Consider the following 14,017-nt stretch of genomic DNA (forward strand, 5'->3'; position numbering starts at 1 on the left):
CTGTTTAAAGTCTACTTTTTAAATAGTTTATATAAAATATGTCTTAAGTGTTTACTATATCTTAGGCAACAGGATAGATTATAGAACATATATATGAATTTATGATCTACTGGGGTACAACATAATGTAGCTGCATTAAATATAATGAAGGGTGCAAAACTAAATGCATTGCAATGTTACTTTCATGACTGCAGGGACCTTGTCTGTGTTCCGCACTAGATCACAAAATTAAAAACAGTAGTGACCAAATACCCGTTTAGTGGATATAGGTATAAGTGTTCTAATATGTAAGAAGCAGAGAGAAGGAAATATTGAGCCCCTGGGAGTTGGAAATGGTTTCTCATTTGTCACATTGAAGCTCAGTCTATCTGCTTGATAGATAAATTGGATTTTATCAAACAGAAACTATGTGAAGATCTGAGCAGATGATTCTCTGTGCTGAAGGCATAGTCTATTCAAATGTAGGGAGGTGGGAAAAGGTAATATATTTGAGGAAAATGAAATAATGCTGTATGCCCAATATACACTATAGTATATGGTTGTTCTCGGCTCTATTAATATTATGATAGTAAGTAATTAAGATAAAGAGTTCAGTCAACAACAATAGCGGTGTGTGCAACACACAAACACATCCACATATCTTCATCATAAATTTGCTCATGTCAGGAATGGTAACTTCTAGGCATGGGTTCTGAGTGCCACCCATGATTAAACACTCAATCACTGGCTGAAAGGGCGGTAGTTTGAGGCACCAGGTGCACCTTTGAAGAAAGGCCTGGAAATATGTTTCCAAAAGGTCACAACCGTGAAAATGTGATGGAGCAGATCTACTCTGCACCACACGGGGCCACCGCGTCACAATCAGCTCCATGGTAACTAGTTGTTTTATTTTGATTAATTTCTAGGCACAGTCATTTATATGCATGCCTCCTTTGAGGTCATGTAGTCATGTTGTTTGCAAATGGCTCATGAGACAATGATATACTTCCCCATAACTCTGTGCGGTTATAGTAAATAAAGCTATGCTGCCACTTGAGAGTTCAGCTAGTGAAACCCATCCCCATTGTATGTGACTAGTCTCCCATGTAAATAAATCAGGAGATTGTAAATGTAAGAATGAAGAGAGGGGAAACATCTAGAATACTAATCAAGGTGATCTGGGAATAAACCCAGGGAGGCAGGACAGGGATGTGATTTTCAGCACGTGATGACTCAGTGCCTGGGAACCTAATGACTGGTGCTGTGTGGACGGAGACGTGAACAGGAAAGGGGTAGTCCCTCTAAAGGACAAGCAGGGAACATGCAATGGATTGGATTCAGCAGGAACAGTAAGGCCAATCATGAATTAGATTCTGCCATGATGTCTGGCACAGAAGAGATATTAAAATTTCTTATTGACAATCAATTAGAGTGAATAAAGCATGAAACATGTAGAAGGCTACCAAAGTCGTATCCAGGACACTTATCTACCTATCATTGTACTCTTTTCCACAGCAAACTGTCAAAGGAGAGATGTTAGAGGGAGCGAGGAAAGGAAAGAAAGAATACATTCCCTGTGCTTTAGAGACTTGGATTTTGATAGACACAAATTTTAAATTATTTAGCATATTCATTCCAATGTCTAATGATTGTTCAAAAAATCTATTTGTTTTTGCCAGCAAATAACTCTCAGAAGCTTGCCTTTTAATGCAAGAGCAGAGTTGATATTGAAGGTATAGGTTACAAATATCACAGTAATTATTTGATAATCATTAGTCTGCTTTATATGGCAGTAAGTTAATTTGATAATAGAAAAAATAATAATTCTAAAAGTAAACGATTATATTATATGGGCATACTCGTATAAAGTGTCAGGGCTTTAAAGTTATATAAATATATTTTTCTCACTGTTGGAATGATAACAGCTATTGATCAGCACATAAAAATATACACATTGATTGCATATATTGCTTTTTAGTAAGTAGTCACAATTTTTTAAAGGTTAATAAGGTGCAGGGATCACACATAAAATAATTATTAAACTATATTTTAATTTTTGTGCTGTAGAGAACATACACAGACGATACACTTTCTACATATACAATTACATGGCATTGATGAAGTTCTTCAAGTTATCTAATAATTCTCAACCTCCTTTTCTAACCTCCCACATTAACATAAACACACTACCTCTGAAATTTTCTAAATCCTCTTGTAAATTGTTACTGCCTATTTGCTCCCATATCGGTAGATCTTAAAGAGCAGAATGTGCAAGGGAGACATTTTTCACTTTTTAAATTAAACTATGGTTTGGTTAGAATATTTTTTGTTCATTCTTTAAGGTTTTATTGCATAGTTTCTGGGATCATAAAATCTTGCAAGCAGCCATCCAAAAGACAATTGTTCTCTGCACAACTGAAGAAACAAATGAAGACAAGGAAGAAATGGAATGTGCTGTTTACCGCCTCAAGGCACACAGCTCTCTCCTGGACCATGAGACCAGCAGTGGATGGTGTCCACGTGCCGTTAGTGAATGGAAGTGGAAGTGCCATGGAAACTGGATGAGCCAATCTTAAAATCTCGAAACTTCCTAACATCGATTCGACTATAACTCATAACAATGCTACCGACGAGAGTAATACTCCACCTTTGGGGTTCTGAGACTTTAAATCTTTACAGGAGAAATAGGCTCATCTTTCTCCCCCAGAAACTCCTGGTGGGTTGAAACTTCTGACCTTGAGGTTAGTAGTTAAATGTGTGACCTACTGTGTCACCAGGGATCCTTCTTAAAAATGTATACTTCTATTATTTTTATTATTAAAACCACAAAATTTCATCTAGCATCCCAGCATTTACCACAGTGACACCGGGGCTACGATTAATATTTCAAGTTATTATCTCTCCATTATCTACCTTTGGGATACAATTCAAATCTTTCTTACTACAAAGAGTTAATCAATCATTTATTAATCTGCTGCCTCACAGCATTTGGTTTAGTCCTGTGGTAGGATAATCATTTGTAAGTGGTCAGTCATTTATTTATATGTCTTCTCCTTTAATTTCTCCACTAACATATGTGCTATTATATGGTTGTGTTTCAGGAATATTCAACTTCTATTTTTCTGAGTTACAATTTTAACAAGCAATAAATGTGGTTGATTATATTTTTCTTTAAAATATTCACTATTCCTTCCTGGGACAAAATTATACACCCTGTCAGAAGAAGCAATACATTTGAATGATGGTGCCATGGATACTGAGTATTGAAATACTGTGGACCGCCAGAAGAACAACCAAGTCTGTCTCGTATTTGCACCTGTGGTCCAGAGAGACGCCTTCCTCTAGATCGAAGAACATCATACTTGGTAAAGGAGGACAGTGAAGACAAAGAAGACCCTCAGCAAGAGAGGCTTGAACTATGGGCTCCAGCACAACTGTGTCCATGACCCATTTCCTTGGCCCAAGAAAATCTGGACACCTGGCTAAAGCAGCATTAAAATTAATTATCTACATAATTAAATAAGAATAAAAGGCAGCAAATTAGATAATAATGGGTACATCGAAAAATGAACATCTGAGAAAAGAGAAAGACAGATGAATGGGTGGTATTTAGAAAAGTGTCTTTCTAGTGTGGTTGTTGGTTAGGAAATAGTTTATCTGCCTGTGTTCTTCTCTTCTTGGATGGCATGTGAGTCGCTTAGACATTAAATAGGGCTGGAATCTTAGAAGTGCACTCTGCCAACACCCGCCATGAGATGGATTGATGTAGTGACTGAAACACTGGGCTCAAACATAGCATTTATGAGGACTCTATTGGTCCAGGCAATGTCTTGTTGTGTTGTCCCAGGGGTTTCTATGAATTGCAGCTGACTGGCTAGCATCTAGCTACAACATGTCAATCAAACAAAAAAATATTTGTTAGTAGAAAAGTAAGTTGTGTTCTCTAGTCATTTTTCTTTTAGATTTATTACTCCATACTTAGACCATCTATCATCCTAACACAAATCTTAAAATCATATTTTTATGAAAATGGTAAAGCCTGACAGTATCATATAACATAGTCTTAAAGGAGTGGTTTTTCTTGAGATTTTTTGCAATTGGTTCTCTCCAAAAATTTTAAATAAAAGTATCATGTTTTGTGATATGAGATATTGTGGTTTTCTGTTCACACACAAGCTCCTTTATATATATATATTTACTGTGCTGTTGAATAGAAACATTTCGAGGGGCAGGGGGGAAGCCTTTAAACTCATTATCCTAACTTGTAAAGCTACTAATAAAACATCATATTTTTTAAATCCTAAAATGTAGGGAAGAGATCTATACATAGTAAGGGGGAAAAAATCAAAGAGAACAGGTTGGGAGGTGAACAAATTAACATTCCCTGGCCTTGGCATTTTTTTTATGGAAATATTACCTACAAGAGGAGTTGATCAAGACAAGTTTTTTACAATCTTCCTTAAATTCAATGAATGAATTGTGAAGGTAAATTGTCCCCATTATAACCTTAAATTTCTTATGTAATATTCATAATCATAGTGTTCCATAAAAGCTAGCATGAACAAAAGGGGAAATTTAAGTTCCACTTCCTTAGAGAATGAGGTTCTGCTTGAAAAACATAACTCCCTGTCCCATTTTCAGTGCACCCAGGGTTCGCCTTGAGCACCAATGAGACCTACCCTCGCATCTCAGAGACAAAACAAACCCTCCGAAAGAGAGAAAATGAGGCAAACAAGCCCACTTCATGTCAATTTGTCAGCTTCGAATAAAATCTTCTGGAGCCGAAAGTGAGAAACTTGAGTGAAGACAATGTGTGAGATGTCTTTATTCAACATTGGGAAAAAATCACAGTCTTGCATTTTTTTCCCCTGATATGCCATAAAGTTTTCAAATTCTACCAAAGATAATTTTTAATAAAATGTATTCTTGCTAAGAAGAGTTATATGAAATAAGGCTTATTTTGTTTATATCTTGTAACTCTTCTACCCACTGTTGCCGGAGGAATTATCTCAAATCATCATAAGTAATTAACAAGTCATCTAGGAACTTCGGAACAATTCCGCATCCTCAATTTATAACCAAACATAGCATTGTTTTATGCAAAATAGGCACACCTGCTCTTTACCAACATAAAATGCTAAGGACAAAAATGCATTTGAATTGTGGTAAATTAGTATTCTTACAAAGGACCTCTCGGGGAGTTCACTGCTAGGCTGCTGGCTCAAATGCTGCTGGACCAAACCCAGACCCACCCATAAGCTTCAGGTAAGACAGACCGAGTCGTCTGTTCCCTAAAGAGGACCAGCTCGGAAATCTTATGGAGCAGTTCGACTCTCGAAGTTACAGCGAATTGAAATTGACCCAAGGGCACCACACATCACATTCTTATAAAAAGACAATTAATAACATAAATACCTGTCCTGGCCCCTATTCCCAGTGCTCACTTCTTCAACTGGCTTCCAAACACTCACCTGTCCTCCATGTTGGGCTGTCCCTACAGCCCCTACCATGTCCTTCTCTCCCTGTCTTGTGTGAAGTTTAATGGGCAGATTTTCCCTGGACTTTCTTTAGAGAGCATTGGCATTGTTTCAAAGGCAACAACAATTAAGAGCAACCACTGTTGATACTCCAATGGGAGAGAGAAAGATGCCAATCGTTTTTATACCTGATTGCCCCAGAGTGTGCCCAAATGTGATAGAAATATCTTTCGTCTCTTTCATTCCCAATTTTGTGCCTCTACATCCTTCTGAATATGTTTCAAATATGTTGTCTGATTCAATGATACATTTAATGCTGTCATTACATGAATGCTCTGATTTCAAACTTTGTTTTACTTTACAATCACTTCGGATCACCAGTTTGGGCTAGAAAAATGTTGCGAATGGACTCTGTGAACAAGTTCTTACACTCTCATGTAAAACATGATTTCACATCTCAGAGTTTACATTTGTTTTAGAAGTATCATAGCATACTAACTGTAGACTACAGAGAGAGTGGTCTGAGCATTGAAATCTATCATTTAGTAGGACGGCAATCTTCTGAGGGTCATGTTGGTTTTCTTTCAGCCTTTCTATAATTCACTTTCAAATTTATGTGTGGGGACTTCAAGGAGTTCATGGAAAAATTGAATTAAAAGATAATGGAATTTGTCCTCACGAAGTCTTGTCCCTTTGCAACCAGTAAAATTATGAAATGATGACCCCCAAACCTCGAGTTTATTCCTTGGAATTCCAATAAATGTGGATAGTACATTGAAGCCCTAACCATGTTTGTGTTATCGTACTTTTTATTATAACAAGCCACTATCCCAATAATTAGCTAGGTAGATTGTCAAAACTAAGTGTGGCCTGAAGTAACTATTTAATCTGTGATCTCAGACAGAAAGCAAATGGCCTCATTGGCTTAGACGATATCAGTTGTGAGCTGAGAAATGTCGTGTTTCTCCTACAGTGATGGCTGGGCTGACAGGTATGACGTGACAGACGGGTATCAGCGAGAAGCTGTGGGTGGAATCACAATCAAGCTCCAATCACCCGATGTCAAGTGGTTCGATGATTATTATCTGAAGCTCCGGCCAGAAACAAACCTCCGAAATCCTTGGTTTCAAGAATTTTGGCAGCATCGTTTTCAGTGCCGGCTGGAAGGGTTTCCACAGGAGAACACCAAATTCAACAAGACTTGCACCAGTAAGTACATTTCTTGTTTGCATTTCACGTGGTTAAGGCTACCGCTTCCAACTTAAGTGGGCTGTAATATAATGGGGATAGTGGCTACGATCTGCCACATAAATAGAGTGGGTATTGCTGCTTAAGGTGATTAACCAGGTCATACGCTCACTAAGGCGAACATATAGCAAGTGTTTACTTTGTTGAAATTTAAAGTAATTCGATTAGTTATATCTATATCAGCCTACCAACTAATATGCTTCTGTAAAGTACTGTAATAGAAGGATTAGGTAGGCTCTAGAATAAAACCCTTCTTGACATCGCCAAGGGCAGACACTACCTCCTAAACATTTCTGTTATCCTTAATAGTTAGCATAGCACCCCAGAGAATGTCACAGAGGTCTGAGAAATTGATAAATTTCTATCAATAAACCACACAATAGTAGCAGGGGCTATATAGGTATAGAAATAGAGATAGAGATAGAAAGTTATATATTAAATAGATATATATTTAGGATACTTTAGCAGATATAGTGTGAGGGCTCATAGTTGCATCCAGTCATCAAGAACTAACATCTATCTGTATTGTTGTAAGGGAAACCAAAGTAATCCCTGGTGGTGCTTTACGTTAGGTATTGGGTCAATAACTGCAAGGTTGGTTAATGGTTCAAACCTACCAGCTACTCCTTAGAAGAAAGATGAGGCTGTGTGCTCTTATAAAGATTTATAGTCTCAAAAACACTAGAAATATTTTAAGTTGGGATCACCTTGGCGGCAGCAGGGCATGGGTTCCTTCAAGGGATTTGGTGTCTAGATAGGGAAATAATCATGTTAACAAATAATCATTGTTATATGTTATATAAAAGAGATAGAGTAAAGGTTTCATTTACATTACTGCAGCCGCTCCAAAGCTTCAAATCTTGACTTTAACAGCAGGTAAGGTCCATGTTGACAAATATGTGTTAAATATATACATGTCTGAAAATTTCCAGATTTGTTAAAATTGACAGGGGATGTAGTGAGACCACCTTGGCTGATAAGAACTTCATGTACATTTTCATAAAAATAGAATAATTAAAATGTTTCAGTTATTGGTGTAGGTCTCTTTGTCCAAGAACCTGGACCAGCAGAGTGCGTCCCAAGCAGTGGGCCATTCAGTCTGGTTCATGAACCAATTCCATTCCATGAAGAGTTTTTCATATTAGTGTGGTTCTCAGATGCTTTTGAGTTGGTTCGAACTCATAGCAACCCTTAGAACAAAAGAACAAACTGTCACCCAGGCCTGAGCCATCCTCACAATTGTACTTATGTCCAAGTTCATTGTTGCAGCCACTGTGTCAGTCTATGTAATGAAGGGTCTTCTTTTTCATTGGCCCTCCACTTTATCAAGCATGATGTCTTTTGCCAGGGGCAGGTTGCTCTGACAGCGTGTACAAAGTACATGAGATAAAGTTTTAGCACCCTTTGTTGTAAGGAGCATTCTGGTTGTACCTTTCTAAGACAGATGTTTGTTCTATTGGCATTCCATGATACTTTCCATCTTTTTCAACAGCACCATAATCCAAATGCATCAATTCTTATTTAATCTTCCTTATTCATTGTCCAACATTCACATGTGAGGTGATTAGAAATACCATGGCTTGGGTCAGGCACACTGTAGTCCTCAAAGTACTATCCTTTCTTTCCAATATTTTAAAGAGGTCTCGTGCAGCAGATTAACCCAAGGCAGTGTGTTCTTTGAGCTCTTGATTGCTGCTTCCATAAGCATTGAATGTTGGATCCAAGTAAGTTGAAATCCTTGACAACTTCCATCTTTTCCCCGTTTATCATATTGCCTATTGGTCCAGTTGTGAATATTTTGTTTTATTTTTTATGATTGATTTTGATTAATACATACATTATATCATTCCATAGTTCAGTCACATCCGGCAGAATTATACATTTGCTAGAGCAGTTTCCAAACATTCTTTTTCTGTACGGACCTGTGGATGTCATCACCCCTTCATCCCAGTGCGCTCTTCCCTTATTCCGCTTTCTGACTCCATAGGTCCACCGGTCCTGGTTTTCGTACCGCAAAACAAACATGTACCATAACTTCATGGTGACCTCCATGATTTTACATTGAGTTGTTATCCATCTGAATGGCTGAAATCTTGATCTTTATCAGCAAGTCCTTTCAATTTCAGCAAGAGAGGTTTTGGCACCTGCATATCACAGGTTGTTAATGAGCCTTCCTGCCATCCTCCTGTCACAGTCTTCTTTATATAACCCAGCCTCCTGTATTCTTGGCTCAGCATGCAGGTTGGATAAGTCTGTGGAGAGCATACAACCGTGACTCACAACTCTCCTGGTTTTAAACCACGCACTCCTCCCTTGTTCGGTTCTACAACTGCATCTTGATCCATGTACACGTTCTGGATTAGTACAATGAAATATTCTGGAATTCTCATTTTTCTTAAGGCTTTACATAATTTGCTGTGGTCCACACAGTCTAATACTTTCTCACAGTCAACAAAGTGCAAGTAAACCTCTTGCTGGCATTCTCTGCTTTCAGTCAAGATCCGTCTAACTTCAGTTATGATATCCTTTGTTCCATGTCCTCTCTGAACCTCTGGCCTGAATTTGTGGCAGCCTCCTGTCAATATACTGCTGCAAGCAGTACTGAGTGGACTTCAGTAAAATTTTACTCATTGGTGGTAAAAATTACATTATTCTGTTAAAGATTTGCCCATTCTATTGGGTCACCTTTCTTTGAAATGGTTAAAAATAAGGATCTCTTCCAGTCAGTTGGCCAAGCAACTGTCTTCTAAATTTCTTGAAATGACAAGTGAGTGTTTCCAAGGCCTCATTGACTTGGTGGGTTTCTCATCTATCAGTGAAAAATAAGGGAAATGGGAGCAACGCAGTGAGCTCTTCTGAAAGCATGTTGTTCCCGAGGTCAGATGCATCCTGTGCTTTCGGTGTCAGTTTATTCTTTCATGAAATGACAAAATAGTAAATGATGTTTTGTGATTTTTTTTTAAAACTCCATTACCTGGTAAAATAAGAACCTAACAGTCTTCTATCACTTTCTCTTGAAGAAAATAGAGGGAGAGTTTGCTGGCTTATGGATTTTCTAACAGCCAAGAAGTGAAATATCAAAATCAGAGAATACTTATATGAGAATATGGTTGCTTCCCACACATTTCAGACTTAGCATGTTTGATCTAACATCTAATACATATTTTTTCTTTTGTATTTATTTTTTATTTTCATGGGGAAAAAGAAGTGGGAATAAATAGCATCATGACTTACACATCATGGAAATCGCCTTTTCTGATAACTAATTTCATATTTTTCACAGTTTCCTCAGGCTTCTTAAGAACACAGACTTATTACCTCCTGTGAGATTTGGGAAGCATATGTCTCTGTGTGTTCTAATTCTGTTTGTGCATGCCTTACTTCATATGCAGATATATTGGAAGAGTTAAAAAAAAAAGGCATGTGCTGTCTCTGATATCATCTACAATTTCTCTTTTCTAAGAATTTGCTGACCATCCCTCAACAGCCTCATTAAGGGATTTTTTTGGTTGTTTTTCCAGTTGGTCTGTAATTTTTTCTGTAACTAATAGTCTTTAATCACTCCCTTTGGTCTGAAGCGTCTGTGCTTACATCAAATTTTCTGTTTATCTAACTCTTTGCGTAAGGTCTTGCTTAAGTAGAATCTTGAAAAATTCCTTCACTGATTTCCATGGAAACATTATTTCTATGGAAACGATTCAGTACAATGTTCCCTGTGGGTTTGTCGCGGCCGCTCTGTGTCTTTAGCGCACTCAGACATGAGCTTTATGCTTAGAACCAGTTTTTAACTCCAGTAAGGGAACAAGTTCTTTAGTCCCTCCTCGTAATCTTTTCTAATAACAGTTGTGGTTTTGTATATATACATAGACACTTTAAAGTAGCTCCTCGGTTATTGTTTCCAAGGAGGGAAGTACTTCATTTTGCAGATAACAAAATCCAGATTTAGATAAATGCAATAACTTGCTCTCCGTCATATAAATATTAAGCACTGGGCCTTAAAATTAAACTCAGATTTGTTGAGAATTTAATCAACACATATATGAAGAATATTATAAGGCAAAAAATTGAACATCAAATTTGCATCATATAATAATCAATATATATAAGTCAAGACTACAAAAAAGAAACATAGATCTTCAAATCAGGTAGGTCTTAGCTGGTGCAAGCAAAAGATTTGTGCTGAACTACAGGCAGTAGCTGGATTATGAACATCCAGTTTATGGTTAAAAAAAAGCTTTTGCTTTTTAATGTTATATAAATTAACCCTCTATTTACAGTTGAAACAACCCCTACTCAGAGCAAATTCTTCATCACATTACCTTCATTTGCTACCCTTGCAACTTTTAACTCATTGTCAAGGTTTTGAGTCTTTTCTTGCATTTAACTCCCAAATCATTTCAACCCAATGCCATCAAGTCAAATGTAACTCACAGCCAACCCATAGGGCAGAGTAAAACTACACATATGGTTTCCAAAACCAGGAATGTTGATGGAAGCATGCTCTTTGTCTGGTAGATCGGCTGTTGGGCTTGGATTTCCAAGCTTTAGGTGAGCAGCCAAGAGTTCCATACCATAAAGAAAATTCTATGCAGCTCCATTCCATTCTATAGCACATGGTATCACCAAGAATTGGAATCAATCCATAGGCAATACATATCAGGTATGGCTTGTAGAAGTAGATATCCAAATGCTTGCCCCTATTTGCTTACGTAGTTTTCCACCCCCCTTCTTAAAAAGTTCTAGGTAGTTCATATCTGCAACAGTTCCCAATATGACTACTTGCTCAATAACAGTCTGCTGGTGGCCCAGCGGGTTAACCATTGAACTACTAACTGAAAGGTGGTCAGTTAGAATTCACCAGCTGCTCCCTAGGAGCAAGGCGAGTTAGCTGGCTCTTTACAGATATACCATCTCAAAAACCCTGTGAAGCATATGGACTCGGTCCTTTGGGGCCACCATGACTCACGTAAACTTGCTGGTAGTGTGTGGTGATGTTTCCTAAATAGAATACACTGGTGTGTTTTAGTCAGGTGGTTGCATATCATTTAAATATGGATTACATTTGGGAGGTTGGAATAGTAAGAAATAGTAGGATTTCATAATTTATTTGGGAAAAGAAACACCTTATTCATTGCCTAGAGTAACTTGAATATCACAGAAAGTTCAATCATTGGTGAATTAAGTGGCAAAATTGACTTAGCTCAAGGGTATCAACAACACAGAGTTAAAATGACCTTTTATATTGCTCTGGAGATTCATGAAGCAAGGTATAAAACCTAGGATATGAGATAAGTAATACCTTTGTTGAGGTAGTTGTTCTATACTGTCTAATTGGTTCCCACTCATAACAACTCCATGTACAAAGAATAAGGATGATGAGAATAAGTCTCATAATCCCTACTTCTATGAAGCATTTTGCTGTATTTCGTCCAGTACATATTTCTTCATTCTGGCTGTTCCACGATATATTCAATATTCTTCACCAACACCGTAATTCAAATGAGTTAATACCTTTCTCAACCTTCCCTATTCAATTGTCCATCTTTCATATGCAAATGAGGCCATTGAAAATGCTATGATTTGGCTCAAGTTCACCTTAGTCCTCAAAGTGACATCTTTAATTTTTAATACTTTAAAGAGGTCTGTTGTAGCAGATTTGTCAAACCCAGTTGTCAGTTAATTTCTTGACGACTACTTCCATGGATGTTGACTGTAGATCTGAGTAAAATGAAATCCTTGACAACTTCAGTATTTTCTCCATCTATCATGATGTTGCTTATTGGTCCAGTGTAAAGAGTTATTTTTTCTTTATGGTGACCTGCAATCCATACTAAAGGCTGCATTGATTGTCATCAGTACGTGCTTCGAGACCTCATTTTTAGCAAGCAAGGTTGTATCATCCACACATAATGGGATTTTAATGAATCTTCCTTCAATACAGATACAGTGTTCTTCTTCATATAACCCAGCTTCTCAGCTTATTCTCTCAGACTATGTATTGGTTAAGTATGGTGAAAAATATAACCTTGACAACACCGCTTTCTAGATCTTAAACCATGCAGTGTCTCCTTGTTCCGTCCTGAAAACTTCATCTTGGTCTGTGCACAAGTTCCTCAAGAGAACAATTAAGTGTTCTAGAATTCCCCTTTTTAATAGTATCTATACTTTGTTATGATCCATATAGTTGAATTCCTAAGCATAGTTTGTAAAGCACAAGGAAATATTCTGGTATTGTATTTTTTAGCCAAGATCCACCTGACATTAGTAATGATGTCCCTCATTTCATGTTCTCTTCTGAATATGACTTGAATTTCAAGCAAGTTTTCATTCAATGTACTACCAGTCATTTAAAAATTATCTTCAGAGAAATTTCACTTGCCTTTGATGTTGATGATACTGTTTAATAATTAAGTTGTATCACCTTTCTTTAGAATGGACAGATATGTGGATTCATTCTATTCTGTTGGCCAGCTAGCTCTCTTCCAAATTTCTTTGGATAGATAAGTGAGTATGGCCAATATAGCATTCATTTGTTGAAACACCTTAACCAGTGTTCTTGGCATCTTGGAAACCTTGTTGTTCACCAGTGCCTTCAATGGTACTTATACTTCCTCCATCAATGTCACTGGCTCTTGATTATATGCCAGCTCTTGAAAGGGTTCCATGTTGACCAATTCATGTTGGTGCAATGATTCTTTAGTCCTTCCTTCTTCTGTGATGTATCTTGTATCGTTCAATGTTTTCCCTATGGAATCCTTCAATATTTCATTTTGAGGCATGATTTTTTTTCTTGAGTTCTTTCAGCTTGAGAAAAACGAAGCTATGTTTTTCCCATTTGTTTTTCTTCCTGCAGGTATTTGAAAAAGTTCTTATAATACTTAACTTTGTCTTTTCAAGCCACTGGTTGAAATATCCTGTTCGGCTTTATTTATTTCATTTTCCCCTCATTCACTTCATCAACTCTACATTTAAGAACAAGTTTCGAAATCTCTTTTTACCTCCATACTGTTCATTTTAATTATTTCTTAACTTTGGGGGACCTTTGCTTTCTTCATGTTTGATCTCCTTGATGTCATCCTGCCACTCATATGTTCTCTGGTCATTAGTGTTCAATGCATAAACTCTTTCCTTGAGACGGACTCTAAATTAAGGTGGGACGTACTCAAGGATGCACTTTGGCTAATATGGAATTGTTTAAAATTTTTGCAACTTCAATTGTAACTTGCAATGAGCAATTCATAGTCTATTCTAAATTCAGATTGATGATATCGAGTTTCTCAATCATCTCTTTCCCAGATATCATCCATTTGATT

The 14,017-nt window shown here is 37.2% G+C and overlaps 1 protein-coding gene across 1 annotated transcript in view; it reads left to right on the forward strand.

Moving 5' to 3' along the window:
* The window catches only part of GRM5 (glutamate metabotropic receptor 5), a 492,030-nt gene that overhangs the window by 334,151 nt on the left and 143,862 nt on the right, over window positions 1-14,017 (forward strand). Inside the window, exon 4 of the mRNA XM_004708891.2 lies at window positions 6,430-6,665. Coding sequence (XP_004708948.1) covers window positions 6,430-6,665 — 236 coding nt within the window. The remainder of the gene's footprint in view (window positions 1-6,429; window positions 6,666-14,017) is intronic.

Source organism: Echinops telfairi, unplaced genomic scaffold, assembly GCF_000313985.2.
Source record: "Echinops telfairi isolate 266 unplaced genomic scaffold, ASM31398v2 ScPeMD7_1713;HRSCAF=2227, whole genome shotgun sequence".
In the NCBI taxonomy this organism is placed as follows: Eukaryota; Metazoa; Chordata; class Mammalia; order Afrosoricida; family Tenrecidae; genus Echinops; species Echinops telfairi.